The sequence below is a fragment of the Alosa alosa genome, chromosome 24 (assembly GCF_017589495.1).
Source record: "Alosa alosa isolate M-15738 ecotype Scorff River chromosome 24, AALO_Geno_1.1, whole genome shotgun sequence".
Lineage (NCBI taxonomy): Eukaryota > Metazoa > Chordata > Actinopteri > Clupeiformes > Clupeidae > Alosa > Alosa alosa.
Genome location: NC_063212.1, coordinates 15,613,786 through 15,631,318, shown reverse-complemented (window position 1 = coordinate 15,631,318; position 17,533 = coordinate 15,613,786). Strand labels below are relative to the sequence as shown.

The window sequence follows — 17,533 nt, the reverse complement described above, 5'->3', positions numbered from 1 at the left end:
ACATGGTTTAAAATAAGCCAACCTGCACATGCATGGGCAGACAAATTCCTACTGATCTCACAGACAACCATTCCTTTATTTGCATCAGTAGTTCAGGTCAATCACATGGTTTAGAAGAAACATCAAAAATGTACAATTTAATTAAAACAACTGCATGTAAAATAATTACACACTTTATGTACTCTTTTCTTGCACTATCTATTTCCTTACAATGGCTTTTCCTGGGCTCCTTAAGAAACAGCTTTGGTAAGAAGGCAATGTCAAACTTGTTCTTTCCCATGTCAGTATCATCTGACAATGCCTATTTGTTTATCTTTGTGATCAGCTGTGGCACTCACCTCAGCAGGTTAGCCTATTCTAAACCACGTGATTTACCCAAAGCTCCGAGACAAACCCGGAAACTCCTACCAATGAAATACCACAAACCAAACTTGCATCTGACCCACATTTACACATTATATTTGAATTAAATAAGATTACAACACTTTCAACTACTGAGTATTGAGAAGACGTATACAGTATGTGTCAACAATAGCACGTAGAACAGCATAGTTAAATTGACCATGTTTGGTTTGTTGATACAAAACATATGATTGAAGCAGAACGATAGTATCTGTGGGAATTTTCGGGGAGTTCCGTTTTGAATGGCATAAAAAGCCCTGTGTCCAGACAACTGTAAGGAGTCACGTCAGGACAGAGTCAGGACAGTCACGCAGGGCTGAAATCCGACTTGTTATCAACACGCTGGTAAGGTTGGCATCTCATTTGGCATACGTGATAGAAATTTCTGAAATGTAATGCAGGTGTTCTTTAACTCTTTCCCGTACATTTTGAAGAGACGAGAAAGAGTTAGTGGTCTGTGAAATATTGAAACACATTTAGCAAGACATGTTTTCAAGAAACATTCAACAAATTACTTGCATAAAGACTTTCATATAATCTATACACAAGATCTACAGTACATTGCATTTTGGGCTTTGATATATTAAATGAAGCCTGATGCACATGAATGTATTCTAATACTTAAAAGCTGGCCATTTTTATACCAAAATTATTCAAGATAATGAAGACATTCTATCTGTTAACATTCATGTTTTAGGACAAACACAAAACATGTGGACTGAGCTGGTATTAAAGAAGGGATGCCTGAAGATATTCATGTGAGAAAGAATGATGAGATAACATCAGGTACATGATAACATTTTGTATGTGTATAAATAAATGCTCATTGCACAATGTGTAGTCGCTTTGGCATGACACCACTTGTTATGATTAAGATACAGTGCAAAATGGAATAGGAAGTATGCTGAACAATGTTTGGGGCTCCAAGAGCAAAGTCATAAGTTTAGCTAAAGTTAATTGGGTAACACTTTACTTGACGGGTGAGTTCATAACAACAACTGCAGTGAGTTGGGAGAGAGAAAGCAAGAACACATAGGCTACTACTGGCCAAATCCTCTCCAATTGTTAGAATTGGACTCTGGGCGTTTGGGAACAGCTGAGGGAGGAGGCTACTTGAAACTGTGAGTTTCGGTCGGTGTGAGCGAGCGGACTTTCAGTTGACAGTAATTAACACCCTTTTGAACAATCTAAGCTGTGCGAACGTCAGAGGGCGGCCTACGCGCTGATGCATCATTAGTGAGACAGGAGGACAGCTGCATGCAATTCCTAGCAGAATAAAAATAGTGGCTGCTGCTGAAGCGGCAGCATAAGCGGCAGCCCTCGTTTCAGCCAGCCTTGTGTAAGACGGACACGGTCAAGACAAGCAAGTTGACCTGTGCAAGTTCACCGAGCACAGGCACCGACAAAGGCAAAATGTGCCGTTCCACCATATCTGTTATCACCGGCCATTGCAGAAAACGGCATCATGCCAAAAGGGGCAGAAATGTCAAAAGGGGCAGAAATCCCCTTCACCTCCAGGAACTTAAACGGTCCTCACCGACAGAAACCTCCTTCTCCATGGGCTTGTGGAACTGTCAATCCGCAGTCAACAAAACCGACTTCATAGCTGGCAATGCCAACCACCTTTCATTGGAACTCCTTGCTCTCACTGAGACTTGGATCAAACCAGAGAACACTGCCACCCCGGCTGCACTCTCCACTAACCTTACACTATCCCACACCCCTCGCCTATCTGGACGAGGGAGGCGGGACGGCCTGCTGATCTCCAACAAATGGAAATTCACCCCGCTACTGCCTTCAAACAAATATGTCTCATTCGAATTCCATGCCATCACAGTGATCGCCCCAGCAAAACTCTACGTGCTGGTCATCTACCGCCCTCCAGGCCAACTAGGCGACTTTATTGACGAACTTGACACTCTGCTATCCTCCATCCCTGAGCATGACTGTCCGCTTCTTGTTCTCGGGGATATGAACATCCACTTAGATGCCCCAGGCTCAACGGACTTTTTGGCCCTGGTCCACTCCTTTGACCTCGAACTGGTTCAAAGCCCACCGACTCACAAAGCTGGCAAAGAGCTTGACTTGATCTTCACTCGGAACTGCAGCACAGACACCCTCATGGTGACGCTTCTCCATCTTTCTGACCACTTCTTCATCCAGTTCAACGTCAGCCTGTCAGAACAGCCTCCGGCTCCTCAGCCGATGGTCACGTTCCGCCGCAACATCCGGAACCTGTCTCCAACGCACTTCTCCTCTGTGGTTGCCTCCGGTCTACCTCCACTCAACACCTTCTCCTCTCTGGAGGTTAATGAAGCCACTGACTCGCTCTGCTCCACACTGACCTCGTGTCTAGACGAGCTGTGCCCTCTTACCACAAGGCCAGCTCGATCCAAACATTCTCATCCATGGCTAAATGATACCCTCCGGATCGCGAGCGCACCAAACTCAGAGCCGCGGAGAGGAAATGGCACAAATCCAAACTAGCTGACGACCTCAAAAACTACCAGACACTCCTGACCTCCTTCTCAGCCAGCATCACTGCTGCTAAGACTGCTTTCTACCATGACAAAATCAACAGCGCTACAGACACTTCAAAAACTTTTCTCAACCTTCAAATCGCTACTCAACCCTCAGCTGCCTCCTCCTCCATCCAGCCTTACTGCAGATACCCTCGCCTCATTTTTTACAAACAAAGTGGCGGCAATCAGCAGTCAATTCTCTACATGCCCACTCAACGCATCTGACTCAGATACCGCACTCCTACAACCTCTAGGGACTGCTGGAACATCTTTTTTCAGCATTCACGCCTCTCCGAGAGTGAAGTGTCCAGACTCCTGACATGCAGCCGTCCTACCACATGCTCACTGGACCCTATACCTACGAGCCTACTTCAGTCCATCAGCCCGACCATCGCTCCAGCTATCACACATGTGATCAATGCCTCGCTAACCTCCGCACATTTCCAACAGCGCTCAAAGTGGCCCGGTAACACCATTACTTAAGAAAGCTTCTCTCAACCCTGCTCAAGTCGAGAACTACCGCCCTGTCTCACTACTGCCTTTCCTATCCAAAGGCATTGAACGAGCCACAGTCTCCAAAACAGGTCTCTGACTTCCTTTCACAGAACAACCTTCTGATCCAAATCAGTCTGGGTTCAAAAGCGGCCACTCTACCAAAACGGCTCTGCTGTCTGTAACAGAAGCCTTAAAAGAAGCCAGGGCGACCGCCGGTCATCAGTACTCATTCTGCTTGACTTATCGGGTTGCCTTTGGACACGGTTAATCACCGTATCCTTCTCTCTATACTCGCTGACATGGGAATCTCCGGTTCTGCTCTCTCCTGGTTTGAATCCTACCTCACAGGACCTTTCGTTTAACGTATCATGGCTTGGTCAGCTATCCGCACCTCACCATCTCACCACAGGGGTCCCCAGGGCTCAGTGCTGGGGCCCCTCCTCTTTGCTATCTACACCACCTCCTTGGGACAGATTATCCGTCAAGCACGGCTTCTCATACCACTGCTATGCAGACGACACACAGCTCTATCTGTCCTTTCCACCTGACGACCCCCTGGTTTCAGCACACGGATCTCAGATTGCCTTTCAGACATAGCTACATGGATGAAGGCACACCACCTCCAGCTGAACCTCTCAAAGACTGAACTGCTGGTCATCCCCAGCTAAACCTACCATACACCACGACATCAACATCAAATTTGACTCCCTGTCTGTTTCACCGGACCAGGACTGCAAGAAATCTAGGAGTTGTTCTCGACAACCAACTAAACTTCTCAGATCATGTTGCCTCAGTCGCCCGGTCATGCCGCTTTCGCGACTCTACAAACATACGGAAAATCAGGACTTACTTGACTCAAGATGCTACCCAACTTCTGGTTCAGGCAATAGTCATCTCAATGACTTCGACTACTGCAATGCCCTCCTGACAGGTCTCCCAGCCTGCGCAGTGAAACCACTTCAGATGATCCAGAACGCCGGGCGGGCGCCTGGTCTACAACCAACCCAAAAGGGCACATGTTACCCCGCTGCTCATCCAGCTACACTGGGCTACCTATGGCGGCCCGCATCAAATTCAACTCTCTAACGCTTGCCTACAAAGTAGTCTCGGTTCTGCTCCCACCTACTTGAATGCCCTCTTACAGACTTACACTACCTCCAGACCGCTGCGCTCCTCTGATCGAACGACGCCTAGCTCTACCACCACCGGTAAGCTCAAGCCAATCCAAACTTTTCTCATCTGTTGTTCCTCGTTGGTGGAACACACTGCCAGTTCCTACAAGGGCAGGGACATCCTTTTCCACTTTCAAAAAAAACTCCTGAAGACCCAGCTCTTTAGAGAACATCTACTCTCATAGCAACACTTACAACAAGTCTTACTGATCCTAGCACTCACCAGCCGTTTTAAACTGACAAGTAACTGCTAAAAACAGCACTCACCGACGCACTTATTCTTACTGTACTCTAATGTTTTTTTTAAACTGTCCTAAAATTGTGAGAATTGTTCTAAAAACTTACTGTTTACCATGTTGTTAGTCGCTTTGGTTAAAAAGCGTCAGCCAAATGTAATGTAATGTAATGTAATGTAATAACACATTCATAGCAGCTGTCATAAACTGCACATAAAACATTCATGACTGTTTCATGAGACATGACTCAACATTCATAACAAACCTTTCATGAATGTGGAAGACAGAACGACGACAACTTGTTGAAATAAAAGTCCAACAATCGCAAAGCAGCAGTGCCGTTTTTTTCTCCAGCCTTTGTAAATATTTCATGAATATATAACGAAGTTGAATGTCACTTTACTATACAAGTTGTGAAGTATTCTTAATCACTGAGTTTAATACTGGGAGGTAAACTAGCCTACATTCAGCTGACCTGTATTTGTGTAACCTGGAACGGTTGAACATTCCCAGTAGCAAAAGATGAGAAATCATCTGCAAAGGCATCATAAAACAAATACATTTTTATAAAACAAAAATTATTTGCTTGACCATGTTCTGTCTTTTTGACACTGGAGTAGCCTAATGACTCAGATGTGATGTGATCAGGTAAAAGGTTTGGAACAAAAACGGCAATGCTGCTTTGCGATTGTTGGACTTTTATTTTGACAAGTTGTCGTCATTCTGTCTTCCACATTCATGAAAGGTTTGGTATGAATGTTGAGTCACGTCTCATGAAACAGTCATGAATGCTTTATGTGCATGCTATGAATGTGTTATGAATTCACCCGTCAAGTAAAGTGTTACTGTTAATTGTAAACAAAATGTATTTGCCAGTTTAGCATCTTTGGGAAGACTTTGAAGCACAAACAAAGTAAGCTAAATGTTCATGCAGAAGAACTTTGTTTGCTGACAGACTTCACACTCTGCCCGACAAATAAAGGCCCTACTAGTTAAAACGGTTACACTTTACTTGACAGTGTCAACAAAAGAGTGACATGACACTGTCATGAACGTGTCATAAACAAGTCATAAACGTTTATGACATAACGCTTCTGTTATTAAGTGACGTTCGGTTTTTGTCATAACAAGTTAAGGTTAAGATTAGGGTTAGGTTTAGGGTCAGAGCTAGGGTTAGGGTTAGAGTCAGGGTTAGGGTTGGGGTTAGGATTAGGTTTAGACGTTAGAATTAGGGTTAGGAGTTAGGTTTCATGTGTCATGACAGTGTCATGTGTACACGACAATGTCATGTCACTCTTATGTCGATACTGTCAAGTAAAGTGTTACCGTTAAATCAAAAGACTAAGTACTGTAAGAAAATGTCATACAATTTTAAGTAAATACAAAGTAAAGTTATTATGTTGATTATTGTATTTAGGAACATAAACACAATGTTCCTATATGTCACTTGACAACATTAGACACTTTTATGTTGCCTGACTGCACATCACCCATTATGTTATGTGGTTTCAAGACTAAAACATTTTGTGTCATATAGCCTACATCAAACATCAACTCACCATTCGCGAGCTGTCCTGAATACACTGTAAAAGAATGCGGTCTCCAAAAACGGCAACAAAAACAACTTGGTCCATACTGGACCACAAAAACATAACAAACTGTTCCAGCCAATCACTGGCAAGATGCACTTTTAGTTTCAATTGTACGGCAGGAAAGGGGAGGGAGTTGCGAGCTTGCTCTCTTTTTTGTTTGAATGTTAAAAGAAGTGACGTTACCCAACATCACTTAGAGCACCTTTAAATTAGGACCTTTTATTTTATAATGTAATACTGTTTAATTCTAGACTATATTTTCTCCCACAGATACCAAGGAAATGCCTGACAATGCCTTGAATGTCGCAATTTGATTTGGAGGCAGAAAACACCATGACTGCAAATGATTATAAGATGGACTTGAGCGTCCCTAGACTTCAGAGTTTGATACAAAACATCCATTGGGATAAAGAAGATGTAAAAAATCTCTTTGAAGCTTTAGTGAAGCGTTTCAAATGGTCAAAACAACAGACTCTTGATTTTGACACATGGGTGGCAGAAATACTATATACAGTAGAAACTCACAAAATTGATCTGAACCTGAAACTTGGGTCAAAGCGTTGCAATATTATCGAGCTGGTGAATGAGACCAATATTGATGATAACACTCTCCTAAACCTTTTAGGGGAGGGCAGAGAAAAGGATCTTGAGGAAATTCTTAAAGACCTCTCACAACAAGATGGAGTTGATAGATGTTTAATTGAAAAGGTGAGAGAGATTGTGTCAGCTGTTTCCTCAGCACTCACGGTTGGCCAGAAGAAATGTTTGAAAGATGACATGGAAGAACATCTCTTTGATCTATGCAATGCTGTAAAGGATTGCTTTGGCTGGAAGCCACGTATCACGCAGATGGTGAGCTGGTGCTTTCTGGCTCTATCAAAATACAGTTACCTGTTGCAGGTGTGCACAGGAGAGGGAAAGTCATGCATAGTGGCCATGTTTGCTGCCTACAGGGCCTTGAAAGGCAAGAAGGTTGATATCATTTCCAGCTCACCTGTACTTGCAGAGAGAGATGCAGAGGATTGGAGCCACTTCTATAAACAACTCGGTCTTAAAGTAGACTGTAACAGCAATAAATCAAATGAAGAGGACCTGAAACAATGCTACAAATGTCACATAGTGTATGGCACAACACACAGTTTTGCAGGTGACTGGCTACGACACCATTTCCTGAGGAAAAATGTAAGAGGAGACCGAGAGTTCCATTGTGTGATTGTGGACGAAGTGGACTCTCTCATGTTGGATAAAGGTCTGGAGGTGGTCTATCTGAGCAGCAAGATGCCTGTCATGCAGTACCTAAATGTAATTTTGTCAAGGATTTGGTTTTTAGTTTGTCAGCACAAAACACTAGATTGTGGGAAAAGAGCAGGGCCCATTCAGTCCTTCATCCAATTTATACAGGAAAACACTGATATTTGCTCTGAGACTGACGTACTTGATATTTTGAGGCTGGCTGAAGATAAAGGCATTTTTCCAAAGGGATTTTCTGAGGACACAAAACATCTCAATGCCCAAAACATAATTAAAAAACTTGAATGTGTTGGCAAGACACATATTGTTGACTTTTTCAGATTAATTGAAACAAAAGTTCCAGATTATTGCTTCAGTTTGTTTTCTGAAAAGGAAGATGGAACTCTAACGAAGCTGAATAGAACAAACAATGAAGAAGTTGGAGACCGCCATGAGATTCCCTTACTGTTCCTCAAAGGAGGTCTATGCCGACATTTGTTCTCTGATAAACAGACACTTTTCAACTCGGTTGAGCAGAAGATTAGAAAGGATCTTCAGTTTACTTCCCCTGAAATAACACCTGAAGACTCACACATCACAGGCTTCCAGCATTTGGTCTATAGCAAGCTGCGGGTGTGGGTAGAAAATGCCTTTAAAGCCACAGAGATGGCTCTAGGTGATGAGTATATTATACAGGCAGACACTGTGGTTCCTGTAGACTACCAATGCACAGGTGTTATACAAAGCAACATGAAATGGAGTGACGGCCTTCAACAGTTTTTGGAAATGAAGCATCAGACCAAAGTGAGCAACATGACGGTCATTACAAACTTCATGTCCAATGTGAGGCTCTTTACGATGTATGGGGGCCAGGTGTTTGGTGTCACAGGAACTTTGGGGAACAAAGAGGAAATTGAAATGCTTCAAAAACTCTACAATGACATGCACACCTGCGCCATGCCTTCCTTCAAACGGAGGAAACTTTTTGAGGAAGAGGGCACGATTTTGGATGAGGAGGGAGAGTGGCTGAAAGCTATCTGCAGAGCTGTCTATGAAAAGGTCAATTCCACATGTTATCGAGGAGAGAGAGCTGTACTGGTCATCTGTGAGACAATAAACCGGGCTATGAGCATTGAAAAATCCATTAAAGAATCAGTCCAGGGGGTCAACCTCAAATTATACACAAAGAACAACTCAGGCCCCAGTGAAGTCACTGGGAAACCTGTTCAGGCAAGAGATGTCATTGTAGCAACAAATCTGGCTGGTCGGGGAACAGATCTTCAAGTCTGTGGGAAAGTGAACATGGCCGGCGGTCTCTTTGTTCTACAAACATTCTTACCCCTCAACACCAGAGTTGAGCAGCAGGCATTCGGTCGCACAGGACGCCAGGGAAACCCAGGCTCTGCCCAGCTGATTATGTGTGCCAGCCATTTCTCAATGCCAGTCATGGTAAAGATGCTCACAAATGTGTCTCTTCTCCAGATGCTAGCACTACTAAGGAGACTTTACATCTCCTTATTAGATAGAGATACAGAGGCACAGAGGCAGCTAACAGAAGCTTTGAAACTAGCGTTAAAAGATGGCTTTCATAATCAGTCATGGCAAGAAATGAGAGCAGCTCTTGATCACCTACTGTCTTGTCTGGACACACTGAGAAAAACAAACATTACAGATGCAAAAGAGGCAAGAGACAGCCTAGTCGGAGAAAGATTGTCCTTGTACTTGACAAGAGACATTCCTAAAATGAAAAAAAGGGAAGATCTCTTCTTCGATTACCTTCAACTACTGGATGAGATGCATGAAAAGAATAAAAACTCCAAAATGCTCAGTGAAATTGTCGAGTCCATGCATGAGTGCTGGGGACTGTGGCTTCTGACACGCTTTGATGAGAATGAATCAAAAGAGATCCTAAAGGTCAGGTTTGAAGATGCCATGGGAAGTGTTCGAGAGCACCTGGAAAAAGGGCGATCTCCATCCTCTGCCGTTTCTCTCTACATTAGATATGGGAATGCACTAAGACTTCAAGGGTGTTTCAGCGAGAGCGTTGAGATGTACTCCATGGCATTGGAAGCAGATGATCAAGACTTCATTGCTTTGTACAACCGTGCACTGTCAGTAATGCAGCAACAGGAGAGAGGCTATGTCAGTGTAGCTTTGCGAGACCTTGAAAAAGCTGGAAAATCAGTGGAGCATACAATGTCTCTCACTGAGGAGACATTGACCAATGTGGTCATAACAGGGACAAATCCACCTGCTAGACACATCACAGGTTTCACCAAACAACTCCGTGCGCGCTTACAAGTGCTGAAGCGTTTGAAGTTGAACATTAATGAGGCTGTGAATAAGCTAAAGATAGCCCATAACAATGGTGGGGGAGTAAAGGTTACCGAGTGTCATGTTTTCCTTCTACTGGATATACAGTCTATTTTGCTACATCTTAACGATTTTGCAAATGAGCTGGTAAACCTTCAGTCACTAGGATTAACTCAAATCTTTTCCCTAGACACAACATTTTCACTGACTGGATATATATCAAAGTTGTTTAGAGGCATTTAAGTGTTGAGTGTTGTAGGTGATCTCAGCCAGCCTGTGTTAAGAAAATATCATTCTGAACATTCTTGTTTTAATGTGATTCATACAGTAAGCATACTGTATATTGTTGTACAATTTCAGTTTTGCTGATCAATGAAATGCATTCAAATTGTGTTACCTTTATTGTACTAGCAATTGGAAAAGCAATTAGATAAACTAAGATTGCTAAGTTAAAACTAAGATTGCTAAGCTTACTAAGTTAATTGCTGCCCCATGACTACACTACCATAGGGGTTTAATGTCCTGCTGATAATGATGGTTCTGCCTAAACTGAAGCATTTTTTTCCTCTGATATAAAACATGTTTGACCTATTGTAATGGATACTGTATATTATACAATCATATCTGTGCCCTACATCTACACAATCTTTCAACACTGCATGTCTACAGTATGTAACCCAGAGAAATAAAATCACAAATGGAAAAAAGATGCATATGCTTGGAGACTGGAGAAGCTTGGTGAACATTAAAACAGTTTGTTACATAATGTTGTCTGCATGTTTCTGCAAATACATTTACAGGTTTAATGGGTTGTAGTAATGTTGTCAAAGTAATCAAATGTGAAAAGTGGAGCGTTTCACACTCAGGTCGGCGCCGGTGTCCACAGCACTTTACACTTTGAGGTCAATAAAAAGTACAATATGTTGTCAAAATCAATTCAGAAGCAAACAAGGCAAACAAATACAATGGTCCACATCCAATCCAAACAGAAAAAATAGGACATTCTGTAGCTCCTTCCTCTTGTGATATAGTAGACAGTAGTGATAATAGGTTGCTAGCTAGCTGTTCCCTTATACACACACACCACCACACACATAAACAGACCAAAACAAAATGTTTACATGCATTCAAAACTAAATGATTCTCTAGAAGACTCATAATACTAATGCAGTTTAATCCTATGTCATTGTTTCAGAATAAATTTAGGAACAATAATATAGGGCAATTCAATGCAAAGGTCATCCTTACCATGGAAAAAAAAAGTTGTGCATACGCAAATAGAACTGTTGTTAAAATCTTCATTTAGGTCTATATTTTATTGTTTGTAACTAATCTGATTGAATTTGATGGAGAATGACACTCTTTTTACATCATAAATATGGTGTGCAACCATACAGAAACAACTTTTTTTACATGGTAATATTATACATCTTTCAAAACTGGATAAATGGACCCAATGTTCAAACAAATTGTGTCATTTGACAAATTCCAGATTGACAAGGGAATGGTAGAGCAATGTCTATGCTCAGCTTGCCTTTAACAGCACAACTCCTTACATTTGTAAGGCTTTTGTTTTTAAGTCAGCAAGTTCCATGGCCATGTCACATCCATAACGTTTTATAGGAAAAGTTTATGCTACACATACAGTGTTGATGCGACAATGTCCATAATGTCTGTGCAAAGCTGATTTATATCAATGTAAAGTGTGATGACCAAATTTTGCACCTTTCTTACTTTTAAAACCTTTAATGGTGCGTTATGGATGTGACGTTATGGATGTTACATAATGTGAATTTACAAGACTGGGGACTTTTTTATACCTCAAAGCCGATAAAACGTCTGTTCTGGTGGCATGTCAGTTTCAACGCATTTCAACTTAGTGTTTACAACTGACATTTTAAAGATTATTAGGTTGATCAAAACCACAGGGAGGCCTTGCCTAACCATTAGCAAAACAAACATAATATTAAAATACCTCCAGTGATTAGCCTAGACATAGCCTATTTTCAAGTGGCCTAATAACGAAAATCTGAATGATTATCTTCCTGTAACTGTTATACTAATGTTGTACAGTAACTGGATTATCGTGTCAGCTGGTGAAGATGGCTGACTTTGCAGCTGGAGTTAACATAGCAACCTCATTCTTTTGCAGATCTGTTCAGCCTGCCGTTCACGTCTGCTTAACACAGTTTAATTTTAAATGTGATGCGATATGAGAGCATTTGAAGTGTCAGGTCCTCTTTAGCTAATACCCACAGAGTAACATGAGTAAGGACAGCAATAAACTAGATGTACCGCATAGTGGTACAAAATATGACCGCCTCTGAGTCCTGCATATTCTCTTCGCAAAAATAAATCATGCTTATCAATTTGTCTCCATCTCCTACTCCTGCAATTCATGCGCATGTAAATGAGTGTGTGCATATGTGAGTTTGCTTTTGTTTATAAGAGTGTGTGTGTGTGTGTGTGTGTGTGTGTGTGTGTGTGCGTATGTGTTTGCATGCCCACATGCGTATGCGTGCCTGTGTGTGTGTGTGTTTATGTGTCTGCATTCATGTGGGTGGGTGTTTGTGCATGTGTGTGTGTGTGTGTGTGCTTGCCTGTCTGTATGTGTTTATGTGTGTGTGTGCTTGCCTGTCTGTATGTGTGCGACTGTGCGTGCGTGCGTGTGTGTGTGTGTGTGTGTGTGTGTGCGCGTAATGCGTGTGTGTGCATGTGGCAGTGTGCACGCGTCGGCGTGCATGTACTTTATGTGTGCAAATCACAAATGAGTGGGTATGGGTTAGGTTCATGCGGGCTCTTGAGACTAACATACCATAAATATTTTGTCATCTTGGGTGCAACGGTTCAGGTAGGGCTAGTTATTTAGGGGAGTGGCCACCAAGTTTCATGTTCCCTGGTGTTTCAGTAACCTGGGAATCACTGACCAAAATTGATGACGGTAAAAGATTTTTTTTTTTTTTTTTTAATATTTTAAATGACTGGTTGTCCTGATTCTTCCTGTGGATCTTAGTGGGCACTGAGGAAGCAATAATTTCATCGCTAGTTTTTCATGATTACCATTTCAATTGTTTCATATCAAAATTCACTACTTAATTATGTGTTTTATGTAGTTTGTCGAGGACTGGTTTAGACACGTCACCTCCATAACGTGAAACCGTCACATCCATAACGCCAGTTTTTCCTACATAATGCATTACGAAAATGACGCATAGTTTCAAAAACACACTTTTTGTGTTCATTCAAGTCTCCTTCATCGTACATATATCATAGTTTCGGCAGTTTCCTTTAAAATTCAGAGAGTTTGTAGAAAACCTGTAATCTCTCACAAAAGTGTGTCCATTTCATGTCACATCCATAACGCTGATAAAATGCCTTGTATTCTTAGGATGAAATTGATTATATGAAATTTGAGGATTTCTCAGTATTCAGAGGACAGAGGTTACATTAAAAGTTATGCAAATGAATTCACTGATACTAATGTTGCCCCCACTCTAAGGCATTTTGTTTACCAATATGAGTCCAATTGTCACATCCATAACGCTGGAACTGCCCTATAGCATTCATTGTGCCATAGAGTAACATTAGAGCGGTCATATTAAAATAATAATTATCTTTCAGGGACATGAGCTACGTATAGGAAAATATGAGCAAGGAAAATGGTGCAGGTACATAGGCTGTTCTGTTCATTGTGTTTGTAAAGTTTGTAGCTTGTAATGGAGTAATATGCCTATGATCATGTGTTCATAATTTGATGTTGGATCAGTGATTCCCAAACTTGACAATATAAGAATCTTATCAGGCTGATAAATGAAAGAAAAAGATGTCCAATTGTCCTAAACATTGTTTACACATTTCAATAGTACAGCATTGTTTTGTCATGAAATTTCATTTCATACTGTTTCCTCAACCAATTACCATACACATGAATATTTTATTAGTTAAACTACAAACTTGTTTAAATGGTTTCATGATTGGCGATGTATTGTTCCATTCTTGGGATTGGTTAATGTGAGGAGCAAATTCCTTGGATGAATAATTAGGCTATCTATCCATTCTACAACATAGCAATTCACCTTATTTAGGCGGCCATTGTGTAAACCAAAGGGAGACTCCTGTCCTAACCCCTCCTTCTAATTCATTTTGTGAAGGAAACGAGGAAGGAATGTAAGGAGGATGAAGAATATTAGAAATGAGATGTCCTGCTCACTCACACATCACTTTTAAGAGACGTCAATTACTGATGAGGCTGCAAAGCATCACCTCTTGGGCTAGAATAAATCGACCATTGTTACATACAAATTGCAGAGAATATAAACTTAGACCAAAGCCTAAAAATATCATGAGGAACATGGAGGATTCCCATTTGTTGACCCTGATAAGGAAGTAATGTTTGATAGTTCTCGAGACATGAATGAATACAGAAAAACAGGCATCAACTTGTTTTAAAGTTTGCATGGTAGTTCATGATAATTTAAAATGTAGGGTCTGGGGTCCCATGCGTTTTCCCATCAGCATAGCTAGTTGGCTACTTCAAACTTTTGCCAACTTAAAAAAAGCTTAACTCGTGTCATGCTGTTTGCCAACAGCAACATCCATCTTCTTTGTTTTCAAATAGCGTTTCAACTAACGTCTCTATACCATACCTGTCAACATTTAGCTTTCCAAAAACGGGAGATTTCGGGGGGGGGGGGGCACACTGCATTTCGGTCGTTGCTTTTACCTTACCATTACCTTACGCATATGACAGTTATGTATCCACCAGCTGCCTGCCTGCAGCCTACTTCCAAAACTCCAAAGCTGCTTGCTGTCAGATTTGGTTCCGAGGGCACAAGTTCAGTGTATCAACAACACTCAATAACAGTTTATGTGATGTGTTAATCAAATTAAATTTATAATTAAATTCCCAACAATTTCACAACAGCTAGTTCTGGAGTAGGCCATTCAACCAGCCCGCTTGCTTACAACGAGACTCAGGCTGCGCAGTCGGCACCCGCTTCCTTATTTGGGTTTTGGGTTGCCAGGTTTTAGCCTATGACAAAACGGTTGATATTGAAACTAAGTGATCGTGTATGTGTAGGGTGTATTTCATACACAATCTGGCAACCTTAATTGATCAATGATTTTAAAATGAAGTTTGATGGCCATGCAAATTACAGGAGTTTTCCGGGAGAAATAACAAAACGGGAGGGTGCTGGGAGATGACCTTGAAATACGGGAGAAACCCGGGAAAAACGTGAGTGTTGACAGGTATGCTCTATACACGATGTGATTGGCCTTATCATTAATTTTTACAGCTCGCAAGCCAATGGAGAGTTGTTATACTAGCCTGCTGCCGCTAGGGTGCGTCTAGATTTCTAGGCTAGATAATTCCAGGATATAAAGATCTTTTCTTGGTCTATATAGTTATTTATTGTCGCTAATAAATCGCTACGACCAAAGAATCGCACCATTCCAGCTGAAAACGCTTCCGAAGAGGATGCTGGTGTTTCCTTGCGTATCGCCTCTCTCCTTGTTCTCACCTCCTCTGGTTGCAGTTAGACAAATGGAACATCCTCGATGATGTCGAGCTTCGAACGATTTCCGGGACATGAGCTGGAGGACCGAGGAGAGAGGCCGCATGCAAATAGATGTTTGGGATCCACCCTTACTAATACATAATGAATACATAGAACACAACAATCCTATGGTTTGTGTACCCTGTAGCCTCGTTTTGGTTTACAATGGCTGCAGCCTGAATAAGGCAAATGACAGCGTCTGACCACATTATGTAAGTTCTAAGTAGGCCATAAACTAAGTAAGAGCTGCTGTACTTAGCTTGACCTGTAGTTGGCTTTTTGTGGTTCTCATATTTTTTTTTCATATTTAATAAACCCACACCCCAACCTGCTCTAACTCAACCACCACCTCCGACTTAGATTGTTACAATCCATTCCATGTAGAATATAAGGACACCCAGTCATCCCATACTCCACTCCAAATGTTCCCACCATGTTAAAACGATTTGACTTCAAAGTTGGGAAAACAGCAGAATCTGGATAAGGAAGCCTGCAGAGGAAATCAGTATTGTCATATGTCAATATCAATTTGATATCATTATGAACTACACAAATACATATTTGCATATTTAACGATTTTTGGAGTGGACATTTATCATCACGGAACACATTTCTGAATCTGTAGGCTATTGTAATCATGGCAATATCAAATCAATAGGGCCTATATAGAAATAATGTGAAAAGACTAATATTATGCGTGCTTCAGTTTAAATGCAAAATGATGTGTGCTGTGTATGTACTGTGTGCTGTGTACCTGTCCAGTATAACTGAGAAGTTAAGACTCTGGCAGATGAACACACTGTTGCTTGGGATGTACTGGCTCCAGTTACTGAGGCTGAGCTGTTCCCATTGCCAACATTCATGGCTGTGGTGTATATAGTGGAATTTCCATTACCATTAGCAAGACTGCTATTAGTGCTAACTGAACTAGAATTAGCTGCTACAGTCACAGCACTGCCATTGCTGATGTTGGAGGTGCTGCTATTGCTAACTGAACTAGAATTAGCTGCTACAGTCACAGCATTGCCATTGCTGATGTTGGAGGTGCTGCTATTGCTAACTGAACTAGAATTAGCTGCTACAGTCACAGTATTGCCATTACTGATGTTGGAGGTGCTGCTATTGCTAACTGAACTAGAATTAGCCGCTACAGTCACAGCGCTGATGTTACTTATGCTGGAGGAGTCCATAGTCAAAGCAGAACTGTGTGCTGCTAGAGAGGCACTGACTGCAGATGCGGCTGAACTTGTTTGAACAGCGATTTGAGCTACAGTTGACGCAGCGGCTGCAGATGTGGTCGCAGATAGCGAGTTGGACAGATTAACAGCTGCTATCCCCGATGAGGTTATGGTCACAGTGGCTGTTGTTGTAGATGCAGTTGGAGGTGAGGAAGTGGTTGTGGCAGTAGTCATGTATGCTGCTGTGGTTGTCGGAGCAACCATTGTTGTAGGAACAGTGGCGCTGGTGGGATTAAGTGTCGTAGACATGGACACTGGTAGTGTGCTAGAGGTAGTGCTAGCAGATGTATCGGTACTGACTGGAGTGATACCGGAATTGGCTGAGCTTGTGCTTGCAGAAACACCTGTGTAGACGTTTTCAGTCGTAGAGGTGCCTGTATCATCATTAGGTGTGGTGGTGGATAGCTCAGGTGTGTTGGTGGATAGCTCAGGTGTGCTGGTGAGAGAGGCAGTTGTGGCACTGGATGAATCAGATGTATAGGTGGATGGGTCAGATGTGGTGGTGGATGCATTAGTTGTATAAGTGGATGGATCAGATGTGTATGTGGATGGGTCAGGTGTAGTGCTGGATGAATCAGATGTGGTGGTTGATGCATTAGTTGTGTTGGTGGATGGATCAGGTGTGGTGGTGGATGAATCAGATGTATAGGATAGATCAGGTGTGGTGGTGGATGAATCAGATGTATAGGATAGATCAGGTGTGGTGGTGGATAAATCAGATGTATAGGTGGATGGGTCAAGAGTGACGGTGGACAGGTCAGATGTGGAGGTGGAC

General features: G+C 42.0%; 2 protein-coding genes across 3 annotated transcripts in view; both read left to right on the top strand.

Annotated features, from left to right (window-relative positions):
- The window catches only part of LOC125289084 (basement membrane-specific heparan sulfate proteoglycan core protein-like), a 947,802-nt gene that overhangs the window by 29,121 nt on the left and 901,148 nt on the right, over positions 1-17,533 (top strand). The window lies entirely within an intron of this gene.
- Positions 618-10,388, top strand: LOC125289212 (protein translocase subunit SecA-like). 2 transcript variants are annotated; one of them, XM_048235935.1, is made up of 3 exons: positions 618-747; positions 1,100-1,188; positions 6,690-10,388. In XM_048235935.1, the coding sequence occupies exon 3, from the start codon at positions 6,720-6,722 to the stop codon at positions 10,203-10,205; it is 3,486 nt and encodes a 1,161-aa protein (XP_048091892.1). In that variant the 5' UTR covers positions 618-747; positions 1,100-1,188; positions 6,690-6,719; the 3' UTR covers positions 10,206-10,388. The 2 variants fall into 2 exon arrangements, with proteins under 2 accessions (XP_048091892.1, XP_048091893.1); XM_048235936.1 differs by lacking the exon at positions 618-747 and having other exon boundaries at positions 816-1,188.

What these genes read in the sequence shown, in the direction of transcription:
- LOC125289212 (XM_048235935.1), top strand. Translation starts at nt 6,720, where the DNA reads ATGTCGCAATTTGATTTGGAGGCAGAAAACACCATGACTGCAAATGAT.